At 45.4% G+C, this 21,474-nt stretch overlaps 1 protein-coding gene across 14 annotated transcripts in view; it reads left to right on the forward strand.

Moving 5' to 3' along the window:
• The window catches only part of FAT3 (FAT atypical cadherin 3), a 683,843-nt gene that overhangs the window by 575,995 nt on the left and 86,374 nt on the right, over positions 1-21,474 (forward strand). For all 14 annotated transcript variants that reach the window (XR_008319026.1, XM_053306925.1, XM_053306923.1 and 11 more), the window contains 3 exons: positions 7,130-7,326; positions 9,086-9,239; positions 15,901-16,134. Coding sequence is in view for 13 of the 14 variants with exons in the window: in XM_053306925.1 (XP_053162900.1) it covers positions 7,130-7,326; positions 9,086-9,239; positions 15,901-16,134 (585 nt within the window). In the remaining variant the exon portion in view is untranslated. The remainder of the gene's footprint in view (positions 1-7,129; positions 7,327-9,085; positions 9,240-15,900; positions 16,135-21,474) is intronic.

The following is a 21,474-nucleotide window of genomic DNA, read 5'->3' on the forward strand; positions in this document are numbered from 1 at the left end:
ATTTCTTTATTCAATTTTTATACCGCCCTTCCAGAAAGGCTCAGGGTGGTTTACATTAAAACAAAACCATTAAAATCAGTTAACGATTAAAACAGAAATTATAAAACAGTGTAAAACAACAATTGAAACATCATAAAACAGCAATTAAACAATCAGAACAATTTAAAAACCCTGAAAACCAGGTTACAACGTTAAAACCCATTAAAACAGTATTAATTAGAAGCCTGGGTGAACAGGTGTATCTTTAAAGACTTTTTGAAAGCTGTCAGATATGGGGAGGCTCTTATTTCACTAGGGAGCGCATTCCAAAGCCTCCGGGCAGCAGCGGAGGATGCCCATCCCTAAGTAGCCCCCAGACGAGTTGGTTGCAACTGCAGGCTGACCTCTCCTAATGATCTCAGTGGGTAGTGGGGTTCCTAACAAAGAAGATGTTCTCTTAAGTACCCAGGGCCCAAGCTGTTTAGGGCTTTATAGGTTATAACTAGGGGTGTGCAATTCGGATTTTCGGTGATTTGGTTCGGGACCCGAACCGAATCACCCCTGTTCTGTTTTGTGCCCGAATCTGGACCATCCGAATCACCCTTGATTCGGTTAGGATTCGGATTTAATCCGAATCTGAATCAATTCGGGGGGAAAGGGGCCCAGGGGCAAAATATTGGGGTGGAGTGGTAGTGCCCAATGGGTGGAAGCTACCACCCCAATTTCAGGGGGATTGGGCAAAGGGCTGATTTTTGGGGAATTTCTGAAGTTTTAGTGACTTTGGGGCAGTTCGGGGGTATAGCATGGGATCTGGGCAAAAAGAGTGGGGTGGGGTGGTAGTGCCTAATGGGTGCAGGCTACCACCCCAATTTCAGGGGGGTTGGGCAAAGGGCTGATTTTGGGGGAATTTCTGAATTTTTTGTGTCTTTGGGACAGATTGGGGCAGAAAGTGGGGCTGGGGAAGAATAGTGGGATGGGGTAGTAGTGCCCAATGGGGGGGAGGATACCACCCCAATTTCAGGGGGATTGGACAACGGGTTGATTTTTTGAGAATTTTTGAAGTTTTTGTGTCTTTGGGGAAGTTTGGGGGCAGAAAGTGGATCTGCCCCAAAAGAGTGGGGTGGGGTGGTAGTGCCTAATGGGTGGAGGCTACCACCCCAATTTCAGGGGGATTGGGCAGAGGGCTGATTTTTTGGGAATTTTTGAAGTTTTGGTGTCTTTGGGGCAGATTGGGGGCAGAAAGTGGATCTGCCCCAAAAGAGTGGGGTGGGCTGGTAGATAGTGCCTAATGGGTGGAGGCTACCACCTATCCCCAATTTCAGAGTGATTGGGCAGAGGGCCGAATTTTGGTGAATTTCTGAGGTTTTTCTTCATAAGGTGTGCTAGATTCATTCATTCATTCATCATTTTCATAGTAAGTGAGAGTGTGAAAAAGTGAGAGTGGGGTCAAGAGTTGTTTAATTGAAAAAAAATCTCTTGCTATCATAGAATTAGAATTCACACCTCAGAAAATAAGGGAATAACATCCAGAAAAACTGCCCAATCACTCTGAAATTGGGGACGGGTGGTAGCCTCCACCCATTAGGCACTATCTACTACCCCACCCCACTCTTCTACCCCAGTCCCCACTTTCTGCCCCAGTCTGCCCCAAAGACACAAAAACTTCAGAAATTCCCCAAAAATCAGCCCTTTGCCCAATCCCCCTGAAATTGGGGTGGTAGCCTGCACCCATTAGGCACTACCACCCCACCCCACTCTTTTTGCCCCGATCCCATGCTATGCCCCCGAACTGCCTCAAAGTCACTAAAACTTCAGAAATTCCACCAAAATCGGTCATGAGCCGAATCACCCAAATTTTTCAGCCCCGAAATTTGGGTGATTCGGCTCGGCCCCAAAAAATATCGGGGGGCATCGGGGATGATTCGGTTCGGCCCCGAATCACCCAAAATTGCTCATTTCAGGCACAGATCGATCTGTGCCCGAAATTTTTTGCACATCTCTAGTTATAACCAGCACTTCGTATTTTGCCCAGAAACAAATCGGCAGCCAGTGTAACTCCTTCAGTACAGGAGTAATATGGTCCCTCCAAAGATGACCCAGAGACCAACCTGGCTGCCGCATTCTGGACCAACTGTAGTTTCCGGACTACTTACAAGGGCAGCCCCACATAGAACACATTACAGTAATCCAGTCTGGAGGTTACCAGCAGATGTACCACTGTTTTGAGGTTGTGCCTCTCAAGACACGGATGCAGCTGGCGTATCAGCCGAAGCTGATAGAAGGCACCTCTGGCCACTGCCTCAGCCTAGGACACCAGGGAGAGGCTTTGATCCAGAAACACACATAGACTGCGTACCTGTTCCTTCTGGGGAAGTATGACCTCATCCAGAAAAGGCAGATCATAATTGTCTCTCAACTTTCGACCCTACAGAATGAGTACCTCCGTCTTATCTGGATTCAGTCTCAGTTTGTTATCCCTCATCCAGCCCATCACCGACTCCAGGCAGGCATTTAGGGAGGTTATGCCCTCTCCGCATGATGCTGACATGGAGAAATAGTTTTGGGTGTCATCGGCATGCTGATAGCACCCTGCAGCAAATCTCCTGATGTACTCTCCCAGCAGTTTCATGTAGATGTTAAACAACATCGGAGACAGTATAGAGCCCTGAGGGACACCATACAAAAGTTCAGATTTTGAAGAAGAACAGTCTCCAAGAGACACCATCTGGAACCTGCCCAAGAGGTAGGACCGGAACCACCGCAGAGCAGTGTCTCCCACTCCCAACCCCCTTAGACACCCTAGAAGGATACTATGGTCGATAGTATTGAAAGCCGCCAAGAGATACATTTTGTGGCCTGTCAGGTGCTTGATCCTACCCTGCTCCCCATTTTATAAAACAGAGGTTTCTGCTGTTTCTCATGAGCTGCCATATATGGATGTTGGACAGTAGAACCGTTCTCGTTACCCTAAATAGAGTCGTAGGAGTGCCCAGCCAGAGTAGGAAAGCCATGTGTGCTCTCGACCAACTGTCATGTGTTTGCAAGGATCAAGAGTGGACGATGGAAGAGTGATCAAGAAGAGTATGGGAGCTGGATAGGATGGCTTTTCATCCACCCTCGATAAAATGCCTGGGACCACATGTGGGTTGGTCACACCCATCCTACCCAGTTCAGAGCTTGCACACAAACACTGTCCCCTCCTCCTACCTAGATCTTTGTAAACACGTGAGCACTGGGAGCACAGGTGACTGGTCTTGAGGTAGCAAGCATGGATTGTCCCCTTTGCTAAGTGGGGTCCACCCAGGCTTGCAATTGAATGGGAAACTGCATTGCATTTGAATTGGAGCACTGTGAGATATGGGGCTGCTCTGGGAAGAGCACCTGCCTGCTTGCATGCAGAAGGTTACAAGTTTCCCTGGCTTCTCCAAGATAGAGCTGAGAAAGACTCCTGTCTGCAACCCTGGAGAAGCCGCGGCCAGTCTGGTTAGACGATACTGAGCTAGATGGACCAATGGTCTGACTCAGCATAAGGCAGCTTCCTATGTTCCTGTGGCTCACCTATCCTGGCTGGGGACTCCTCAGACCCTGTTCAGGGTTGTGAGAACATCCTTTGTATTTGGTTTGGTGGGGCACAAGTTGTGTACCCCCAGTTGCAGTTTGTTATTTGTTTGACTTAGTTTGCTAGTGTCTTAATGGTACCCATCATGACTTCACCCTATGAAGGGTTGAAGCGAGTTACATATCTAGGTTTATTTCAAGCTCACTGGCTAGAATAAAACAAGACTGGTCAGCAACCAAACTGGATTTCACAACCAAACTTAGTTTGTTTCTAAGCTAATTTGAAAGTAGAATTCTTCCGAGGCTCCCACAGGCAGGGTGAGCAGGGAGCACATGCTCCCAAGGTTCAGAGACATTGAGCCGGGTCTCACGATCTGTGAGACCCGGTTTCTTCGGGTGAGCGGGGAGGGAGCCCTGGGCGGCCAGATTGGCCTCCTACATGATTGCCGGCTCCGAGACAGAGCCAGTGGGGGCTGGGGAGCTCGGGGGCTGCAGAGCCCCCGCAAGCCCCAGTGTGCCCTGCGCAAGTGCGCAGGGCATACTGGGGAGACCCGCAAGCTGGGAGGCTTTTCGCCTCCTGGCCAGGGGTCTACTCATGAGTAGGTGCGGCACGAAGGCATGGCGTGGCTACTCACAATTGTAAAAAGCAGGTTTGTGGAGCGCTTGCTCCGCAAACCTGCTTTTTACCAGGGGTTCCAGAGCAGGTTAGCCACTCCAGAACCACCAGGCGCGGCTGCGAGCCCGGTGGTTCTGACGGTCAGCAAAAATCGGGCAACCCGCTCAAGTAGCCCACCCCTTAAACCAGTTTTGTGGAGCGAGCACTCCGCAAACCTGGGTTTTTTTATCGTGAGTAGCCATGGCGTGGCTCCGTGCCACGGTTACTCACAAGTAGACGACCCCCCCCCGGTGGGAGGCTGAAAAGGAGTTGCAGGTTGTTATTTGTTTGACTTAGTTTGCTAGTGTCTTAATGGTACCCATCATGACTTCACCCTATGAAGGGTTGAAGCGAGTTACATGCTTTCAGAAACACTTGAAACTCTCCCCGCAGTTTTGACAAAACCGGGTCTCACGGATCGTGAAACCCGGCTCAATCATTCATTCTTCAAATTTGTACATTGCTCCAGACTTTCATCTCTAGACAGTTAGTAACATACAAGTTAAAACATACTAAACTTAAAAACAATTTTAACAACTTAAAAAGTCAAAATAGATTAAAACCTAAAAATTTAAAGAGCCAAAAAAGCTTGGGTGAAGAGGTGGGTTTTCAGATGCTTTTTAAAGGAACCATGAAGGAACCTGGACTGGCTTTATGCACCACTTGAGTATATGCTCATTGCTAAACCCAGGTTTACCTCTGCGTAATGTGGGGAATCGCCTTAAGGAGGGATTTGTAAAGCACCTGTAAAAGCAAGCAAGGCTCCTGTCACCCTGTAAGAACTGCCATACTGAATTAGATGAAAGGACCATCTCGTGCAGCAGCCTTCCAGCCAGTTGCCTGGGGGAAACTCAGAAGCAGTGGGAGCTGTGTTGAAGGTGATTACTGTACAGAACAGGCAGGCAAACACAACATTTTAAGCAAAAGCATAAATGACTCCTGGAAACATTCACAGCCGTGCACCAGGACTGTCTTGGCACCACTTTTAAATCCCCCTGTCCCCCAGTGTGTGAAATGGCTTTATTTGATTCCCTAAGGATGGCTAGAGAGAAGCGTTCCAACTTGTTTTTGTCACCATGCAGTTTAATGGTGTGGAAACGTAATATCACCGGGTTCAGTGTCACCGTTTCCGCATAATGGAAAGTTGATTGGCTTCATCCCTTCTCCTCCTCACTGGTTTTTCCTCTTGAATAAATTTGATCTAATTGCTGGCCTTATCTTTAAGTTGCTCCTTAAACGACCTCTCGTTAGATCTACTTAAGACTCGTGTGTCTTTGTGTGTTGCGTGGACTCTGCACACCCACATTCGCATCCAAATGACAACTGTAATGAATACAGAATCAACACTGCAGTGTGATAAAAGCTTTCATTAAAGGATTCCTTAATGGAACCTGCTGCACTCCCTTGATTGCATAATCAACAGCTAATGAAATTGTCTTGGTAACAAGAGCAAGGGGGTTGTAGTACATCCTCTCTCAAGACTGGAATGAAAAAGACAATTGTGCTATCATGAGGAGGAAGAGGCTATAGATTGCTCCCAGTTTGAGACTGATTGCCCTTAAGGGAAGCTAAACAAGGAGATCGTCTCCAGACTTGGCTTCAGTGATTCTGTTTTCCTGGAAAGTTACTGTTTTGGGCCATATAGGAAGACCTCAAGCTGTTGTCAGCGTAAGCTCAGGAGGGAGATGACCAGAGTTAGCTCAATAGCTATCAGCGAACCAATGTAAAGTCATCCATCTGAAATTTTTGACAAGTGCTAAGGAGGAAGGAATTTGTGAAGGAGTGAGAGTCTGGGGATAAAGGAAAAGTTCTAGAGAAAGCTTGCCTTGTGAAGAAAGGCTGAAGGAACAATGTAGCTTCTAGAAAAGAAAATTAAGGGGGAAATATGTTTCTCAATAGTACTCAGTGATGATGCAGTGCTGCACAGTATCTACACAAACTTCCTCTTCTCAAAAATGGAGTTGAAATTTTTGTATGTCCAAATGCGTGCAACTGCAGTTCAAACCGAAAATTGACCCACGGTTTCCCTCCCCAGATTCTGATTTGTACCTTCGGTTTGTAGTACATTTTGCTGCCTGTATCTCCGGTTTTGGGGTGCCAGCATTACATTCAGATGCAGCACCCCCGTTTCACTCTTCGGCAACCAGGGCTCAAAACAAAACTCCCTTTAAAGAAAAGGCCTGTTTTGAGCTTGGAACAAAACAACCCTGTTTTGATTCAAAACATTTCAACATTTCGAGTGCCCTTTTAGAGGCCTGTTTTCTCTTGCTGAATGATTTCCTGGCACTGGCTTCTGATCCTATGGGGGTCTTGGGGAAAGGTTAAAAATTTGTTTAGAATCACCTGCTTGCCCATTTCTTTTGTGGGTTGGTGGTAGGTAACACCTGTCATGCCCTACCACCAACCCACTTTGGTGTCCCTAGCAGCTACCCATGGGGAACAACTGGGGAATAATGGGGTGTTTCGAGTTTCCCAATTGTTCCCTATGGCAGAAGCACTCGAAACATTTTGAGTTTTGTTCCATCGAAACAACTGGGTTGACCACTGTTTCAAGAAAACATTTCGGCCACCTGTGATTTATTTTGAGTTCAAAACCAAATGCAAAATCAATTTCATGCACATCCCTAATAAGTTTGCTTCCTTGCTTGTCTTTGAATTTCACATTTGTACATAGAAAGCACCAGCCTACATCCTGTCCTCTTAAATGTACAAAAATGTGCTCCAGTCCAGTAAAGCCAAAGAGGTTGGTTAAGTGTTCTGACAAGTGGGATGGAGTCAATTGTGGGTGCTTTTCACAATCAAAATGCATTCATGCCCCCCCACCCCATTTTCAGGACTTAGCTCTTGGTGGGCATTATCAGGTGGTATTACTGAAATAACAGATAGGCCCCAATAACTCTTATTTAACATTACCACTACCCTTCTGTCTTTCCACAGGAGGGAACCCCAAAGGGAAATTTGCCCTCGGCCTGGTACAGAATGAATGGAAGGTGTATGTCAAGAGACCACTAGATCGGGAAGAGCAGGACATCTATCTTCTGAACATTACAGCTACTGATGGGCTGTTCGTAACCCAGACTGCCGTGGAAGTGATTGTCACAGACGTTAACGATAACAGCCCCATCTGTGATCAGGTTCATTGACAAGTCGTATTTATTTATTATTTGTTAGGCCTGCCTTTCCATAGCACCCTCAAAACGGCCAACAAGATCGCCGTTGTACGAAACAAGCTGCAAAATTGCAACAAACATAAGGCTTGTCCACTTGGCAGCCATTAATGTAAGATGCCCCCGCCGCCACCACCAGAGGTGGGGGCAGTGAAGGCAAATGGAGGACTGGGGTTTGATCTTCCTTCAGCTGCTGTCAGTTGGCTGCCTTCTGTAGCAGCTGCAGTGAAGGCAAATGGAAGGCCATTTCTTAGCCCCTCCCTCTTGTACTGAAAGTTAATGGCCTAAAGCAGCACCAGTGACAGAATGAAGAGCACTGCCTTTTATTTGATTTATTTATGTATTTATAGCATATTTGTATACCCCCAAAACTCACATCTCTGAAAGGTTTACAATAAAACAATGATAGATTCTTTAAGTCTAAGTAAAAGCCTGGATGAATAAATGTGTCTTAACAGCCCTTTTAAAAGCTGTCGGAGATGGGGAGACTCTTATTTTGGCAGGGGGTACATTCCAAAACCTTGGGTGGCAATGGAGAAGGCCCGTCCCTGAGTAGCCACCAGACAAGCCGGTGGCAACTGCAGGCGGACCTCCCCAGATGATCTCAATAGGCAGCAGGGCTTGTCATGGAGAAGGTGTTCTCTTAAATTTGCCTTTCCTTCCACTATTTTGTCCCATTGCCATGCTCTATATGAGTCTTTACATACAATCAATTAGGGATGTGCAAAAAATTTCGGGCACAGAACGATCTGTGCCCAAAATGAGAAATTTCAGGTGATTCGGGGCCAAACCGAATCACCCCCGATGTCCCCCGATATTTTTTTGGCCCGAGCCGAATCACCCGAATTTTGGGCCCGAAAAATTCGGGTGATTCGGTTCATGGTTGATTTTGGGGTTTTTTTTGAAGTTTTAGTGACTTTGGGGCAGTTCGGGGGCATAGCATGGGATCGGGGCAAAAAGAGTGGGGTGGGGTGGTAGTGCCTAATGGGTGCAGGCTACCACCCCAATTTCAGGGGGATTGGACAAAGGGCTGATTTTTTGGGAATATTTGAAGTTTTGGTGTCTTGGGGCAGATTGGGGGCAGAAAGTGGATCTGCCCCAAAGGAGTGGGGTGGGCTGGTAGATAGTGCCTAATGGGTGGAGGCTACCACCCATCCCCAATTTCAGAGTGATTGGGCAGAGGGGTGAATTTTGGTGAATTTCTGAGGTTTGTCTTCATAGGGTGAAGTGTGCTAAATTGATTACTTCCTCATATTCATAGTAATTGAGAGTGTGAAAAAGTGAAAGTGGGGTCATGAGAGTTGTTTCGGGTGGCCCATATTCGGGCACAAAACAGAACAGGGGTAATTCGGTTCGGATCCCGAACCGAATCACCGAATACCCGAATTGCACACCGCTACAATCAATGCCTTTCACACAAATTGGTTGCTTTTCCCCACTTCTTTTTTGTGGGGGCTGATGTTGCTTTTCATGCTGTTTGCTCCCCCCCCCTTTTTGGAGGGGGCTGGTATTTCCTTGGCCTGAGTTTGCAAGTTCATATCTCATCTCAACACCAATACCTTAACAGATGTACTCTTACCCCTGGACTTCGGGGCCAAAGTCTAGGGCCTCCACACCCCCAGGCCTCCTAACCCCAAATCAACAAAAGCCAGGCTTTCCCTAAGCAGACCCCAACTGCCATTCACAGCTGCTGCTACATTCTGCCATTTCTGTTTTCATTCCTAAGGTTACATACATGGCATTATTTCCTGAAGACATTCCGCCAAATAAGGTCATCCTTAAAATCGGCGCCAAAGACACAGACATTGGATCCAATGGGGAAATTCGCTATTCACTGTATGGCTCTGGGAACAACAAGTTTTTCTTAGATCCAGAAAATGGTAAGTTTATGAGAATGTTCACATTGGTTACTTTCACACTGGCAGTTTAGGTTGGCTTTTGGCAGACAAGTCACTGGCAACTGCAGACAAACCTCTCCTGATGATCTCAATGGGCGGTGTGGCTCATAGAGAAGAAGACGTTCTCTTAAATACCCAGGGCCTAAGCTGTTCAGAGCTTTAAAATCCAAGTCGCCCCCAATACAAGAGATTTTATCCACACAAAAACTCATTAAACACATCACAGCAGGTAATAGATGGTTCCAAGTTCTGATTCAAGGGAGAAAGGGCTTTTACTAGCCCTCTCACACCCCTGAACAACTCGGCTAGATGTGAACATGCGGGCACAATATGGGCTGAAAAGAACTGTTTCTTTGCCACCCGTATTGTCAGAGCATAGATCTTCAAATGTGTCCTTTCATGTAATCTGTCAGATTCGAGTCAAGTCTTCTTCCACTTGTGCTCCAGTCATCTACTTCGCCGCTTCAGCCCCCGTAGTTCTTTTGTATACCAAGGGGCCAATTTTGAAGTGGATCGGAGAGGACATGTAGGAATGATCATATCTACTGCCCTGGTGAGTTTGCTGTTCCAATTCTCCACCAGGGCATCAACAGGACCACCTGCAGAGACAACACTAAATCCCTCTAAGACTTCTTGGAATGCTACTCGATCCAATAACCTTCTCAGGCAAACCTTTCTAATGGGCCTCTTATTAAAGTATGGAGGACTGAAAAGATCAGTGGTCTTCATTCTTTATTGAATACAATGAAAAATGGGATAACCATTAGTAGGGGTGTGCCCAGACCAAAAATCATAGTTCATTTTGAATTTGAATTGGTTTCAAACCGAATTGCATGTTATCAAACTGGTTCAGTTGAACCGGCCAGTCTGGTCCATTTGACCAAACCAGTTAGGTGGTTTGAGCTGAGAATATAAATTCAAATTCAATAAATAATAATAATATTTCTGAAGGGGAATCCAGTGAGGATTCCCGTTTACAAGTAATGGGGCGGGGGGTCCCAGGAATCAGTAGGGGGCAGCCGGGGGTTGTGAGAGAGGTATTTAAAGGGCCTTACCTGGCTGGTGCATGTGGGTGATGTGCTAAAAGGGGTATTGTGGCACTCCCTTGGACTATGGGCTACACTGGGGTGGGGTGAGTACCGGCGGTCACACCAGCTGGGTAAGACCCTTTAAATACTTGTCTCGCCACCGCCCTCCCAGCTGCCTGTTTGATACCAAAACCCACACAAACCGGGTTTCGTTTGGTTCGATCGCAGATGGGGGTTGCCTCCAGATTGGGGCAGGGCTGACCAAACGGTCCCCAGTTCAGTTCACGATCAAGCTGCCGAACTGTTCGAGGTGAACCGGTTTGGTGTCGTATGGTCCATGCACACCCCTAATAGAGGCAAGAAAAGCAACAGTTTCCACTATATTAAAATAGCTGTGTAAGGAGCATAGAAATGAAGTCTTTTACACCTGGAGTCATTATGGATATAAACTGATGCTTGGAACGGTAGATGTCCCAGTGCAGGGCTGTGCAAAGAGTGGGCACGCATTTGGGGGCGCTGCAGTGCAGTCCAGCAAGGGACACTCTTCAAACTCCAGCAGGGCTGGAACAGTATTGATTCACCTTGGGGGTCCCCTTCAACCAGATTTCTGTCCTGTGCCCCTCACAAGCTGGAGACAGCCCTGCCCCAATCTGGAGTCAACCCCCATCAAACCTGATCTGGTTAAATTGTGTAACGTGATTTAGTGAGCCCGTCTTCCTTCCAATCTAGCCTAAACACCTTTTCTAAACACACACACCAAAGCAAAGCAAAGCCTGCTATCTGGGGAAAGCAGATGTTACGTGGTTGCTCGGGCAGCGGCTGTGTTTGCTTAATCAGGGGAGATCAGCCTGAGCAAGCAAAGAGCTTCTGCTTCCAAAAGATAGCTGTGGCTGGAGGACAGGTTGGTTCCCCAATCATGCACAGTGATGGTGGTGGTGGTGGTGGTGGTGGTGGTGGTGGTGGTGGTGGCGGCGGCTCCTTCTCTTTTCTCCTCTCTAAGAGTAGGGGATTGAAGGGAATAAAATGAGGAGGCAGCTGCTGCTGCCAGCCCATGCCAACATGTCCACAAAGCCTGTCTTGCCCTTGCCTGCTGGTTCTAAACAATGGAAAGTTCCCCTTTGCAAACAGTGCAGTGCCCTTCCCCTTATGTGTGTGGGGATGCATGAACAGAGCCTCAGTCTTCCCCTTAAAAGGAGCAAGGTTTCCATGTTTCCAGTTTCTTCAGTAAGGCAGAGGATCTGCTCCGTTTGCAAAGGCTTCTTAAATTGGGGGAAAGCATTGCTTATTTCATGCATTACACAAGAAACATAGCTGGTCCCTTGAATCGGATTTGCTTACGTTCAACAAAGGTGATGTCAAATGAAGTTTCTCACAAATGTTTACATTGCACAAATAGCAAAAGCAGAGAGTGTTTGAAGTCTGGTACTGTTGCTAGTACTGCTTTTCTGCCAGCTCCCAGAAGCCTCTCTGCCTAGGTTTGAGACTGTAGGCATATGGGTCTCACTTTTGACATGCTCAGGACCCTCACAGCATCATGAGCTCTCCATTTATTGGCATATTGGGGAACAGTCACTCAGTCGGCAGTGGGACAGTTACCCCTAGATTTAGCAGCAGCAAAAAACCAAATTGAAAGGGAGCTCACCTTCAGCCTTCCCCACACTGGGACACCTGAGTAGACTCACGAAGTTAACTCACAACAGTTAACTCTGTGTTCAAGGTCTCTCTGCACATTTACTCTCCTTTGGTTTACCTCCCCACTATAGATGCCTCAAAGGAGCTGAAAGCCAATTATCTCAGCAGGGAAGTCAAATAAGTCTCCATGAATGTGCATTCCCTCCTTATCAAAAGAAGGCTGGAGTGAGCAATAGAAACTCAGAGATGTGCCCATTAAAACACTGATTAGTTTACTTGGTGTTTCTGACCGAAAAGAGTTCCTGTGTTTGCACGTTCAGCACTCCATTTCCTTTATCCTATTCATGCATTGTGTTGCAGTGCATCACAACAGACAAAACAAAGGGATCTTTTGAGATTCCCTGGAACTTCCCTAGCCAAGAAAGAAGGTTTGTTTGTTTGTTTGTTTGTTTGTTCGATTTCTATACCGCCCTTCCAAAAATGGCTCAGGGCGGTTTACACAGAGAAATAATAAATAGATGATGGATCCCTGTCCCCAAAGGGCTCACAATCTAAAATGAAACACAAGATAGACTCCAGCAAAAGTCACTGGAGGTACTGTGTTGGGGTGGATAGGGCCAATTACTCTCCCCCTGTTAAATAAAGAGAATCACCATGTTAAAAGTTCCCTCTTTGCCAAGTTAGCAGGGGCAGGTTTATTGGAATGTCCCCTCAGTTCATGTTTTGGGCTTTATCTACCCCTGGATTCTTGAGCCAGTGTGCTCCCCTTGGACTCCAGTGATACCCACTTGGTTACCAGTTTGTGGAGTCACCCATTACTTGGATGCTGGCCATCCCCAAGGAAAGAGGTCATTTGATTGCTCCCGAGCCACAAGGGTTCACCTGCTACTGAAGGAAGAAATGAGGTTGTATGATAACTACTGCGTCCCATTCCGGGCTCCCTCCATCCATGTCTCTTTCCTTTTAAATCCAAGAGCCTGTTTCTCTGAGCCTCCTTCCTCTGGCCAGCCTAGAAGTGACTTTAAATCGGATATAAAGCTCAATTTTCTCGTAGCAGCTGTATGTTAAATCTTGTAACATATTCCTAGTAATAATAATGCTTTTAGTGACTCTCTTATTCCATTGTACCCCTTACCCTCAAATAAAACCTTCTCTGTTTTGGAAAACCTCTCTCTCAGCCATTTTCCTGTAACCAGCAGTTTGCATTGAATTTATTCTGATGTGGAACTGCTTCACTCTGAGCTAATTTCCCCACACAACGCTCAAATGCAATTTTGGGGGTGTTTACCTGTCACCCCGGGGCAGTTCCTTTAACAGTGCTTTGCCATATTTCATGTAGTGTGCAGTAGCAGCTGGTGCAGGCAGCTGGTGCCGGGGCAGCGTCAAGAGACACCTTTTAAGCATCAATTAGAAGGTGCTTACCTCTGCTTCGGCAGCACCTGCAAGCTGCTCCAAGCAGCAGTAAGCTGCCCAGCACTTTCTGCGGCGGGGAATCAGCTCCGCCACTCACCTGGCTGTCGGCAGGGGGTTGACTCCGGGGAAGCCTGGTGAGTGGCAGAGCCGATCCCCCCACCACAGGGGCAGCTCGGAGCAGCTTGCAGGTGCTGCCAGAGTGGAGGTAAGCACCTTCTAATTGATGCTTAAAGGTGCCTCTTGCTGCCCATACCCCTGGCAGCACCCTCATCGACCGCTCCTGGTAGTGTATCCAACACAGAGCATACAAAGGTCATGGGCTGCGGTAGCTGCTGTCAACCCCTACTAAATGAGCAAAGAGATGTCTTTTCAGTGGTGGTTCTCTTTTGTTTAGTTGGGGGAGAGCAACTATCCCTATTTATCCCCAGCATAGCATCTCTTCTAGTGGCTATTGCTGGTATCTCTTTTGTGTCTATTTCTTTTTTTAGACAGCAAGCCCTTTTTGGATAGGGATGATGATGGTGAAGGTGATTTTATTAGTAAAGCAGTAAGAATCTTTGTGGTTAATTATCTCATCAGTAGGTGTGAGCGGAGCGTTTCTATGTTACCAGAAGAGGCAATGCGAGTCTTCCAGTGTCACCCAAATAGAAGCATATATGTGTCAGGTAGGGCTGTACGAACTGAGTCAAGGTTGAGCCATTGAACCAGGCTTATCTGATGGGTCACCCTCAAGGCATACAGGGCCCAGTTCATTTAGGCTCAACTTCAAGCCCCCTGGGCTGGTTCAGGGTTTAAGAATAATAATAATAATAATATCATGACCCTGGTGCATAAATGGCCAGTGCACATGTGCAGCTGCCTTCAAAATGGCTGCCATGACACACACCCCACGGCAGCACACACACACACACACACACACACCCAGAGGCTGCTGGATGACCCGGGTTTGTTTTTAAAATCATATTTAGAACCCCCAAGCCGGTCTGAACTCAAGTCGAGCTGGGAGGTGTTTGAGGGTGTGCAAAATCAAACATGCCAGGTCCGGTTAGAGTCCAAACCTGGCCAACAAGTTTTGTGCACACCCCTAGTGTGCGTAGTGTGTGTAGCACACCCCTGCTAACTGAGCAAAGAGACACCTTTTTAAAAGTGGTGGTTCCCTTTATTTAGCAGGAGAGAGCAACTGGCCCTATCCAACCCCAGCTCAGCATCCCTCCAGTGGCTGTTACTGGTGTCTACCTTTATGTTTCTTTTTAGATTGTGAGCCCTTTGGGGACAGGGATCCATCTTATTTTTTTATTTGTATCTATGTAAACCACTTTGAGAAGTAGTCGTGTCAGAGATTTTCATGTAGGAACACATGGCCTGGGGCTGGAACATAACATGGGACTATTTGCATGTAGCTCTCAGAGCCCTCTTCAGGGTACTATCAGCCTCTGTGATTGGTAGACAGTATGAAGCCTTTGGATTGTCTGGCACCGTTATACATGCTATAACTTAGCTTTCCTTCCTTACCTGATCAACAGAGCCGAGCCTTTTGCCTGATGCCTCCAGTTCCAACAACTGACCTCAGGGGCCCTGGGCTGGAAAACCCACCCTGCACATCTAGATTCTTGTAAGGCCACCCACAATTGGCTCTGGCCCTGACAGTATGGTAGAGAGTGTTAATTTGAGTGAACATGCCTGGTTTGAGAAGTTGTCCATATTTTCTTCCGTTGCTTTCTTCTGCACTATGCAGATATGAAACATGTTCTTATTTCAGGTCAGGCATGTCGAACTGCTGACCCACAAAGCTATGGCAGCCTCATACATATATAATGGCTTGTTGGGGCTCAATAAACTTCGTGTTTTGTTGACTGCCTGAGACTGCAAAATTGTGGGTTGTCAAGCACATGGAATGCCACAGTACATGGCTGGTGCAGTACGTTTGGCTTGATGGCTCAAACACGGTTGAGTACGCCTTGATAGCTAAATTAATGCATTACATATGAACTAAGGCAGGAGGTCAGACACTCAAATTGTTTCGATTAAGATTGACGCTTGTGTATACTATTGTGTATGCTATTTGGAAACATCAGCTAGTGCAGGATGCTGCAGCCAGGTAACTGAGTGAAACCAGTCTCCTGGATCATATAACACCGATTTTTCTGCAGGTGCGTTGGCTGCTGATTCATTTCCGGGCTTAATTCAAGATGCTGGTGATGACTTTAAAGCTCTAAATGGCTGGGTCCAAAATACTTGACATCTCTTCCCGTATGAGACTGCCCAGAGGTCAACTGGGTAGGCCCTTCCACATATCCCATTGTTTGTGGATGCGCTTCCTTAACTTCTCATTAGCTATGGAACCCCCTGCCCAGGGGACTCTGTGGTGCCCCCTCAGTCATTTGTTTCCACCATTTTAAAAACAACAGCACGCATTTATTTAAATTTTGCCTTCAGTTTATATGTACTGTACTCTTCAAACTATGCTTTTCGGCTTGCTTTTTTTTTTAACTGACTCTCAGTCTTCTTATAATTGCTCTTGTATTTTAATGACATGCATTTTCCACTTTTTCCCATTTAATTCATTTTAGGGGAACTCAAAACCTTAGCTCCATTAGACCGTGAGAAGATCCCTGTGTATAACCTGATCGCAAGGGCAACAGACGGGGGAGGCAGGTTCTGTCAGTCAGAAATCCATCTCCTTCTGGAAGACGTCAATGATAATCCACCAGTGTTTTCCTCAGACCACTACACTGCATGTGTCTATGAGAACACGGCCACAAAAGCTTTGCTAACAAGAGTCCAAGCCAATGATCCTGATGTAGGTAAGTAGATAGGACTCCTAAGAAGACTAACCACAAATATTTCATAGGTAGGTGGAACTGGGCAGAATCCACTCATCCTTTCTCCCTTCATTGTCTAATCTCCATGTTCTTCTTTAAACTGAAATAAATCTGAAACACAACAATTGAAATTTAGATTCTCAGTGGTTGGATTTGGATGCAAAATGTCTGAAGTTTAAATGAGATTCATATTTTGTAATCTTAGCTTTTAAAATAATAATAATAATAATGGTTGACATCCAGACTAAAGAAGTCCTCATGCAACAATGCTCCACTGCTGCTACAGGGGAGGGATGAACTTTGTCCATCTCCCCTTCCCTCTGAAGTCTACTGTGACTTTTGAAAATATGTCCCTAAAGGCCACACAATCCTCAGGTATATATATTTTTAAGAGGGAAGGGAGATGAATGAAAATTGTTCTTCACTTATAGCACCATTGCTGCATTAGCTTTTCTTTAGTCTGGGTGTTGGCCAATGTATCATTTTAAAATTTTTAATTTCAGGTGAATTTGGAAATGCAGGTCTCAAATTCAAAATCTCCTGTAGTTTTGGAATTCTGCTAAGTTTTATTTCAACCTCCCTTGGTTTCCCCACAATTCTCTTTTTTCTCAAATGCCATAGGGCACTTGATGCCAAATGAAAGTGGGTGTAGCAACAGGGAAGAAAAATTTAGAGTCAGCGGCTTTTATGGTAATCATTAGTAATACAGACATCAACTGCAGCTTTCATGCTATAATTTCCGACCTGCAGACCTGCAGTTCTCAATACTGATTAGCTATTAGGGTCAAACACAAGTAACGCAAGATGCTAGTAATGAAACATGACAGTATTGATATGCGGATATTAAAAGAGAGATCTTTTGATTCAGCACTCTGCTAATACAGCTATAAATCTTTTTTGTGCCAAAGACATGAAGCTATCACACACTTACAATTTGCAGACATGCCCTGTACTTTGTTTTATTATCTGCTTTAAACATTTATATTTATTGTGGAACAGTGGTAGGGTTGGGAGGGTTAAGGACAGCTTCTAGTAATTTGTTTGGAAAAGTTAGTGGGTTTTGCAAAAGCTTGAAATGGGGATATGAGTAGAAATAAAGTGCACCCCTCCATCCCTGCACTTTTTTTTTTTAGCAAGAAGAAAAGGTATGAAGCATGATCTATGAAGTGCTTAAGAAGAGTTTACTTTGCTGAGAGCCAGCGTGGTGTAGTGGTTAGAGTGCTGGACTAGGACCGGGGAGACCCAAGTTCAAATCCGCATTCAGCCATGATACTTGCTGGGTGACTCTGGGCCAGTCACTTCTCTCCCAGCCTAACCTACTTCACACGGTTGTTGTGAGGAGAAACTCAAGTATGTAGTACACAGCTCTGGGCTCCTTGGAGGAAGATAATAAATGTAATAATAATAATAATAATAATAATAATAATAATAATAATCTAATCATCATCTGCTGACCAATTCATATAGTTTGGGCAAATTAAATACCCCTTGTCAGTAGCCCTCTTCAGGTGTTGAATAAAAGAGCACACCCCCACCTTCTGATCATGGAAAAGGTGATCCATATCCATTCATGGATATGATGTTCATCTCTTCAGATGAACACTGGCGTATCCATGAGCAGTTCCTGCAAGAGGGTGAATGATGGGGCCCAGGAAGGACTTCCGGCCCCATTTTACTTGCGTACAGCATCAATTATTTAACTGAAAGGGGCTAGTGTCCTCCCACTGGCGGGGCAGGGGGGAGACTATTTAGTTTAAGACATACAAGGCAAAAGATATAACGAGGACATTCACACACTCAAAAACTATGTTCTGCCTGGTTTGGGGAGCTGTGTGTGCTCCCAATTTTCGGTTGTGTTGGAAGCAAGGTAAGAGAAAAACCTGAGTAGAAGTGATTGTGTGGACAAGATAGGAGGTGAACTTGGGTAGATTTTCCTCCTACCCTGCTTCCACACAATCACTTCTACCCAGGTTTTCCTCCTACCTTGCTTCCACACAACCGAAAATTGGGAGCACACACAGCTTCTAAACCGGAGTAGATTACAGTTGTGGATTGTGTAAATGACCTCATTATTAGATGAAGGAAAATGTTTATTGAGGGAAAAGCAGTTTCAGATACATTTAGATTCCCAAATCAAACATGTTCAAGGAATATTCTGTTCTTTGCAGGGAAGAGCAGATTGTAGTGTAATTCTTCTGATGTTGGGAGATTGAAAACATTTTGCGGGGAAGGATCCAGGTCTAGGATTTTAGAGTAATACAGCTTCCTTTAGCAAAACAGCAAATAGTGGCATAATATACCAACATTCAGCTACAAATTATAGTACTTGATATTCAAAAGAAACTCTTTTGTACAGATTCTCCACTATAGAGATTGCACTTGTCTTCTTTGCATTGTGCAGTGTTGCTCTCTTTTGCAAGTACAAAATCCTTTTTCTCTACAAAGTCTGACTGGGCAGGTGAGGCTGTGGGTGGGTGAGGGGTGGAGGTGTAACACAACATCCTCACTGGTTTAACTCACCTTCCCCCCAGACAACTGCTCCAATGTTCCTGGGAGTACGGAGCGGACTCCCAGACGATCCATGCTGCATGCCTGCAGCACAGAGTTCTGGAGGCCAGGACAATGCATTCCCCTCTCTGGAGATCCCACAATGCACTGTGCGGCACATGCAATGATACATAGGAACATAGGAAGCTGCCATATACTGAGTCAGACCGTAGGTCCATCTCGCTCAGTATTGTCTACACAGACTGGCAATGGCTTCTCCAGTGGCAGGCAGGAATCTCTCTCAGCCCGATCTTGGAGATGCCATGGTAGGAACTTGGAACCTAGATGCTCTTCCCAGAGTGGCTTCATCCCCTAAGGGGAATATTGTACGGTGGTCACACTTCTAGTCTCCCTTTCATATGTAACCAGGGCAGACCCTGCTTAGCTAAGGGGACAAGTCATGCTTGCTACCACAAGACTAGCTCTCTTCTTAAACATTTCACCTTAATTAACTGATTAACAATTCTAGGTCTCAAAAGGGGAATGGGTCATAGACAGAATTCCACAAATCCCACCCACCCCCCACCAACTCCATGTCAGGTTGACCCAAATCCCTCGGTTCAGGCCTGACTTGGCATGGGCTTGTTCTGGTGATGGCAATACTTCAGGCGGGTTGACAAGTCTGCCAGTCAGTCTGGAAGTGGAAAAGTATTAGAGATATCAGGATGCAATTGGGTGGGCTCCCTGTGGGCATGATGTCTGAACCATGCAAGTCTGTTTCCCGTGCCCTCTACCCAACATTGTCCACGTCGTCCAGATCTTGGATACAGAATTCAGAAGTATGTTGAGTGGAAATCTCAGGAACTGGACTTGGGCAAGTTCAAGCATCATCCTTGCTGAGTGCTCACTCATGTGTTCTGACATATCCCTCGCATTGTCCCCACTTCCAGACCAGCCAGTGGCTATTTGAACCCACTCTGCTTTTCCCTACATCTGTTAATAAGAGATATGCCCTCCCTCCCTCTTTTCCTCCCTGTGATCATGAAGAGAAAACAGACCAAAATCCAAATAATCCCAGACCCATCATATGACACACTAAATGTTTCCCTTCATTACATCACATATCAGTATGAATTGTTCCCTTATGACAAATCCAGACAGACAAGATGCTAAAACAAAGCTTTCCAAATCCTCACCGACCAATAAAAACTGGAGCTATCTGTTTCCCCAGATTTATTCACCATAGAACACGCCAGTGCCTTATCTCATGTTGGGGCCACTGGGAACTGTTAGAATACAAATAAATACGAGTAATGATGGATGATAAAGCTATCACTTAAAGGCCTTGAATTTGTAATGACTTCTGAATGCCTGGAAATCTATCCTCAGTGTATCAAATAGGCTGATAATAAAATCATCCTTTAAATGCCACGTATTTTTAATGACTTCTGGATGTTGGAAAATATATCCTAAGTGTATCGACATGGTTAATGATAAATGGTAAAATTATAATTTAAAATACCATTTATTCTTAATGACTTTTGCAAGATTTGACGATATTATCTTGGGTGTACCAAGAAGGGGTACTTTATATATGTGGTTTCACATCCTTGGAGGGTCATCTAATCTTTCATAATTCAATTGAAACTAGGGTCCACATTTAGTTCTCACTATTGCTCTTTGTGTATGCGGCTGGAGAAAAGGAAACCTGAAATTACTACTGCTGGCAAGGCAGTTTTCTTTCTGTCATGTCAAGCAGAAAACAAAAGGAATTTTTGTGGCTTTTGATCAATCTAATTTACAGAGGATTTTTTTTAATTGGTGTGTGTGTGTGTGTTTTGTTTTGTTCTTTATATATTACATTCATGGTATTGATCAATCTTGTTTTTGTTTCAGTATCATATCTACCTGTCACTATAAAAAGAACGAAACATTGTGTCACAAAATTGTTAAAGGAACAGAATCGACCTGGAAAGGGGTTCAGTAGCTCTGGTGTATCTGATTAATGTAAGGCTTGTAGCTTCTGTTTCCAAACTATGGGGCAGGGCTGCCCAACTTCAACCCTCCAGCTGTTTGTGAACTATAACACCTATAATCCCCTAGCAGGGTGGCCAGTAGTTAGGGATTGGAGGAGTTGTAGCCCAACATCTGCAGGAGGACCCCCTGCCATGGAGCACACCATGGTGGCACACAATAAACTAAGCATGGTTAACGGAGCGCTCGTTCCATTAACTTCATTTAAGGTGAGAGGTTGGTAGGCGGGCTAGCCTCCGGGAAACCACCGGGCTCGCCCGCGGGCCCAGTGGTACTCAAGATGGGTGGAAACTGGGCTGCGCTCCCTTAGCCCAGTTTTCCTCCACTGTGAGAATAACCTCAGTATATGTCAACTTCCTATGTTCCTATGAGAGCCAGGAACATGCCAGGAGTCAAGCCAGCTACAGATCAAAAAGGGTAACACGTGAAAACAAAGATACCGCAAATGAAAAGACCGTGTAGAAAGGAGAAAAAACCCAGTGGGAAACTAATAAAACATATTAGACTATATTGAACTTGCTCAAAGTGGGTTTTATGAATTCTAAGTCACAGAGAATAATATAGAATATCAATACACTTACTATAAATATAAGAACCATAAATACAAGATAAATAACTATAAACAAAGATATATATGAGAGTATAAACAATAATAATACAAAAACTATATTAAAGCTATACAAAAACATTGATGAGTATTCCAGTATCCAGGGAATAAAAGTCCATAACTTGGTGGAAAAATCCATCCATTGTTGGAAGAGTTGAAAACAGTGAAGCCCATCACAAATATGCCATGAATAG

Source organism: Hemicordylus capensis, chromosome 3 (assembly GCF_027244095.1).
Source record: "Hemicordylus capensis ecotype Gifberg chromosome 3, rHemCap1.1.pri, whole genome shotgun sequence".
NCBI classification, from domain to species: Eukaryota; Metazoa; Chordata; class Lepidosauria; order Squamata; family Cordylidae; genus Hemicordylus; species Hemicordylus capensis.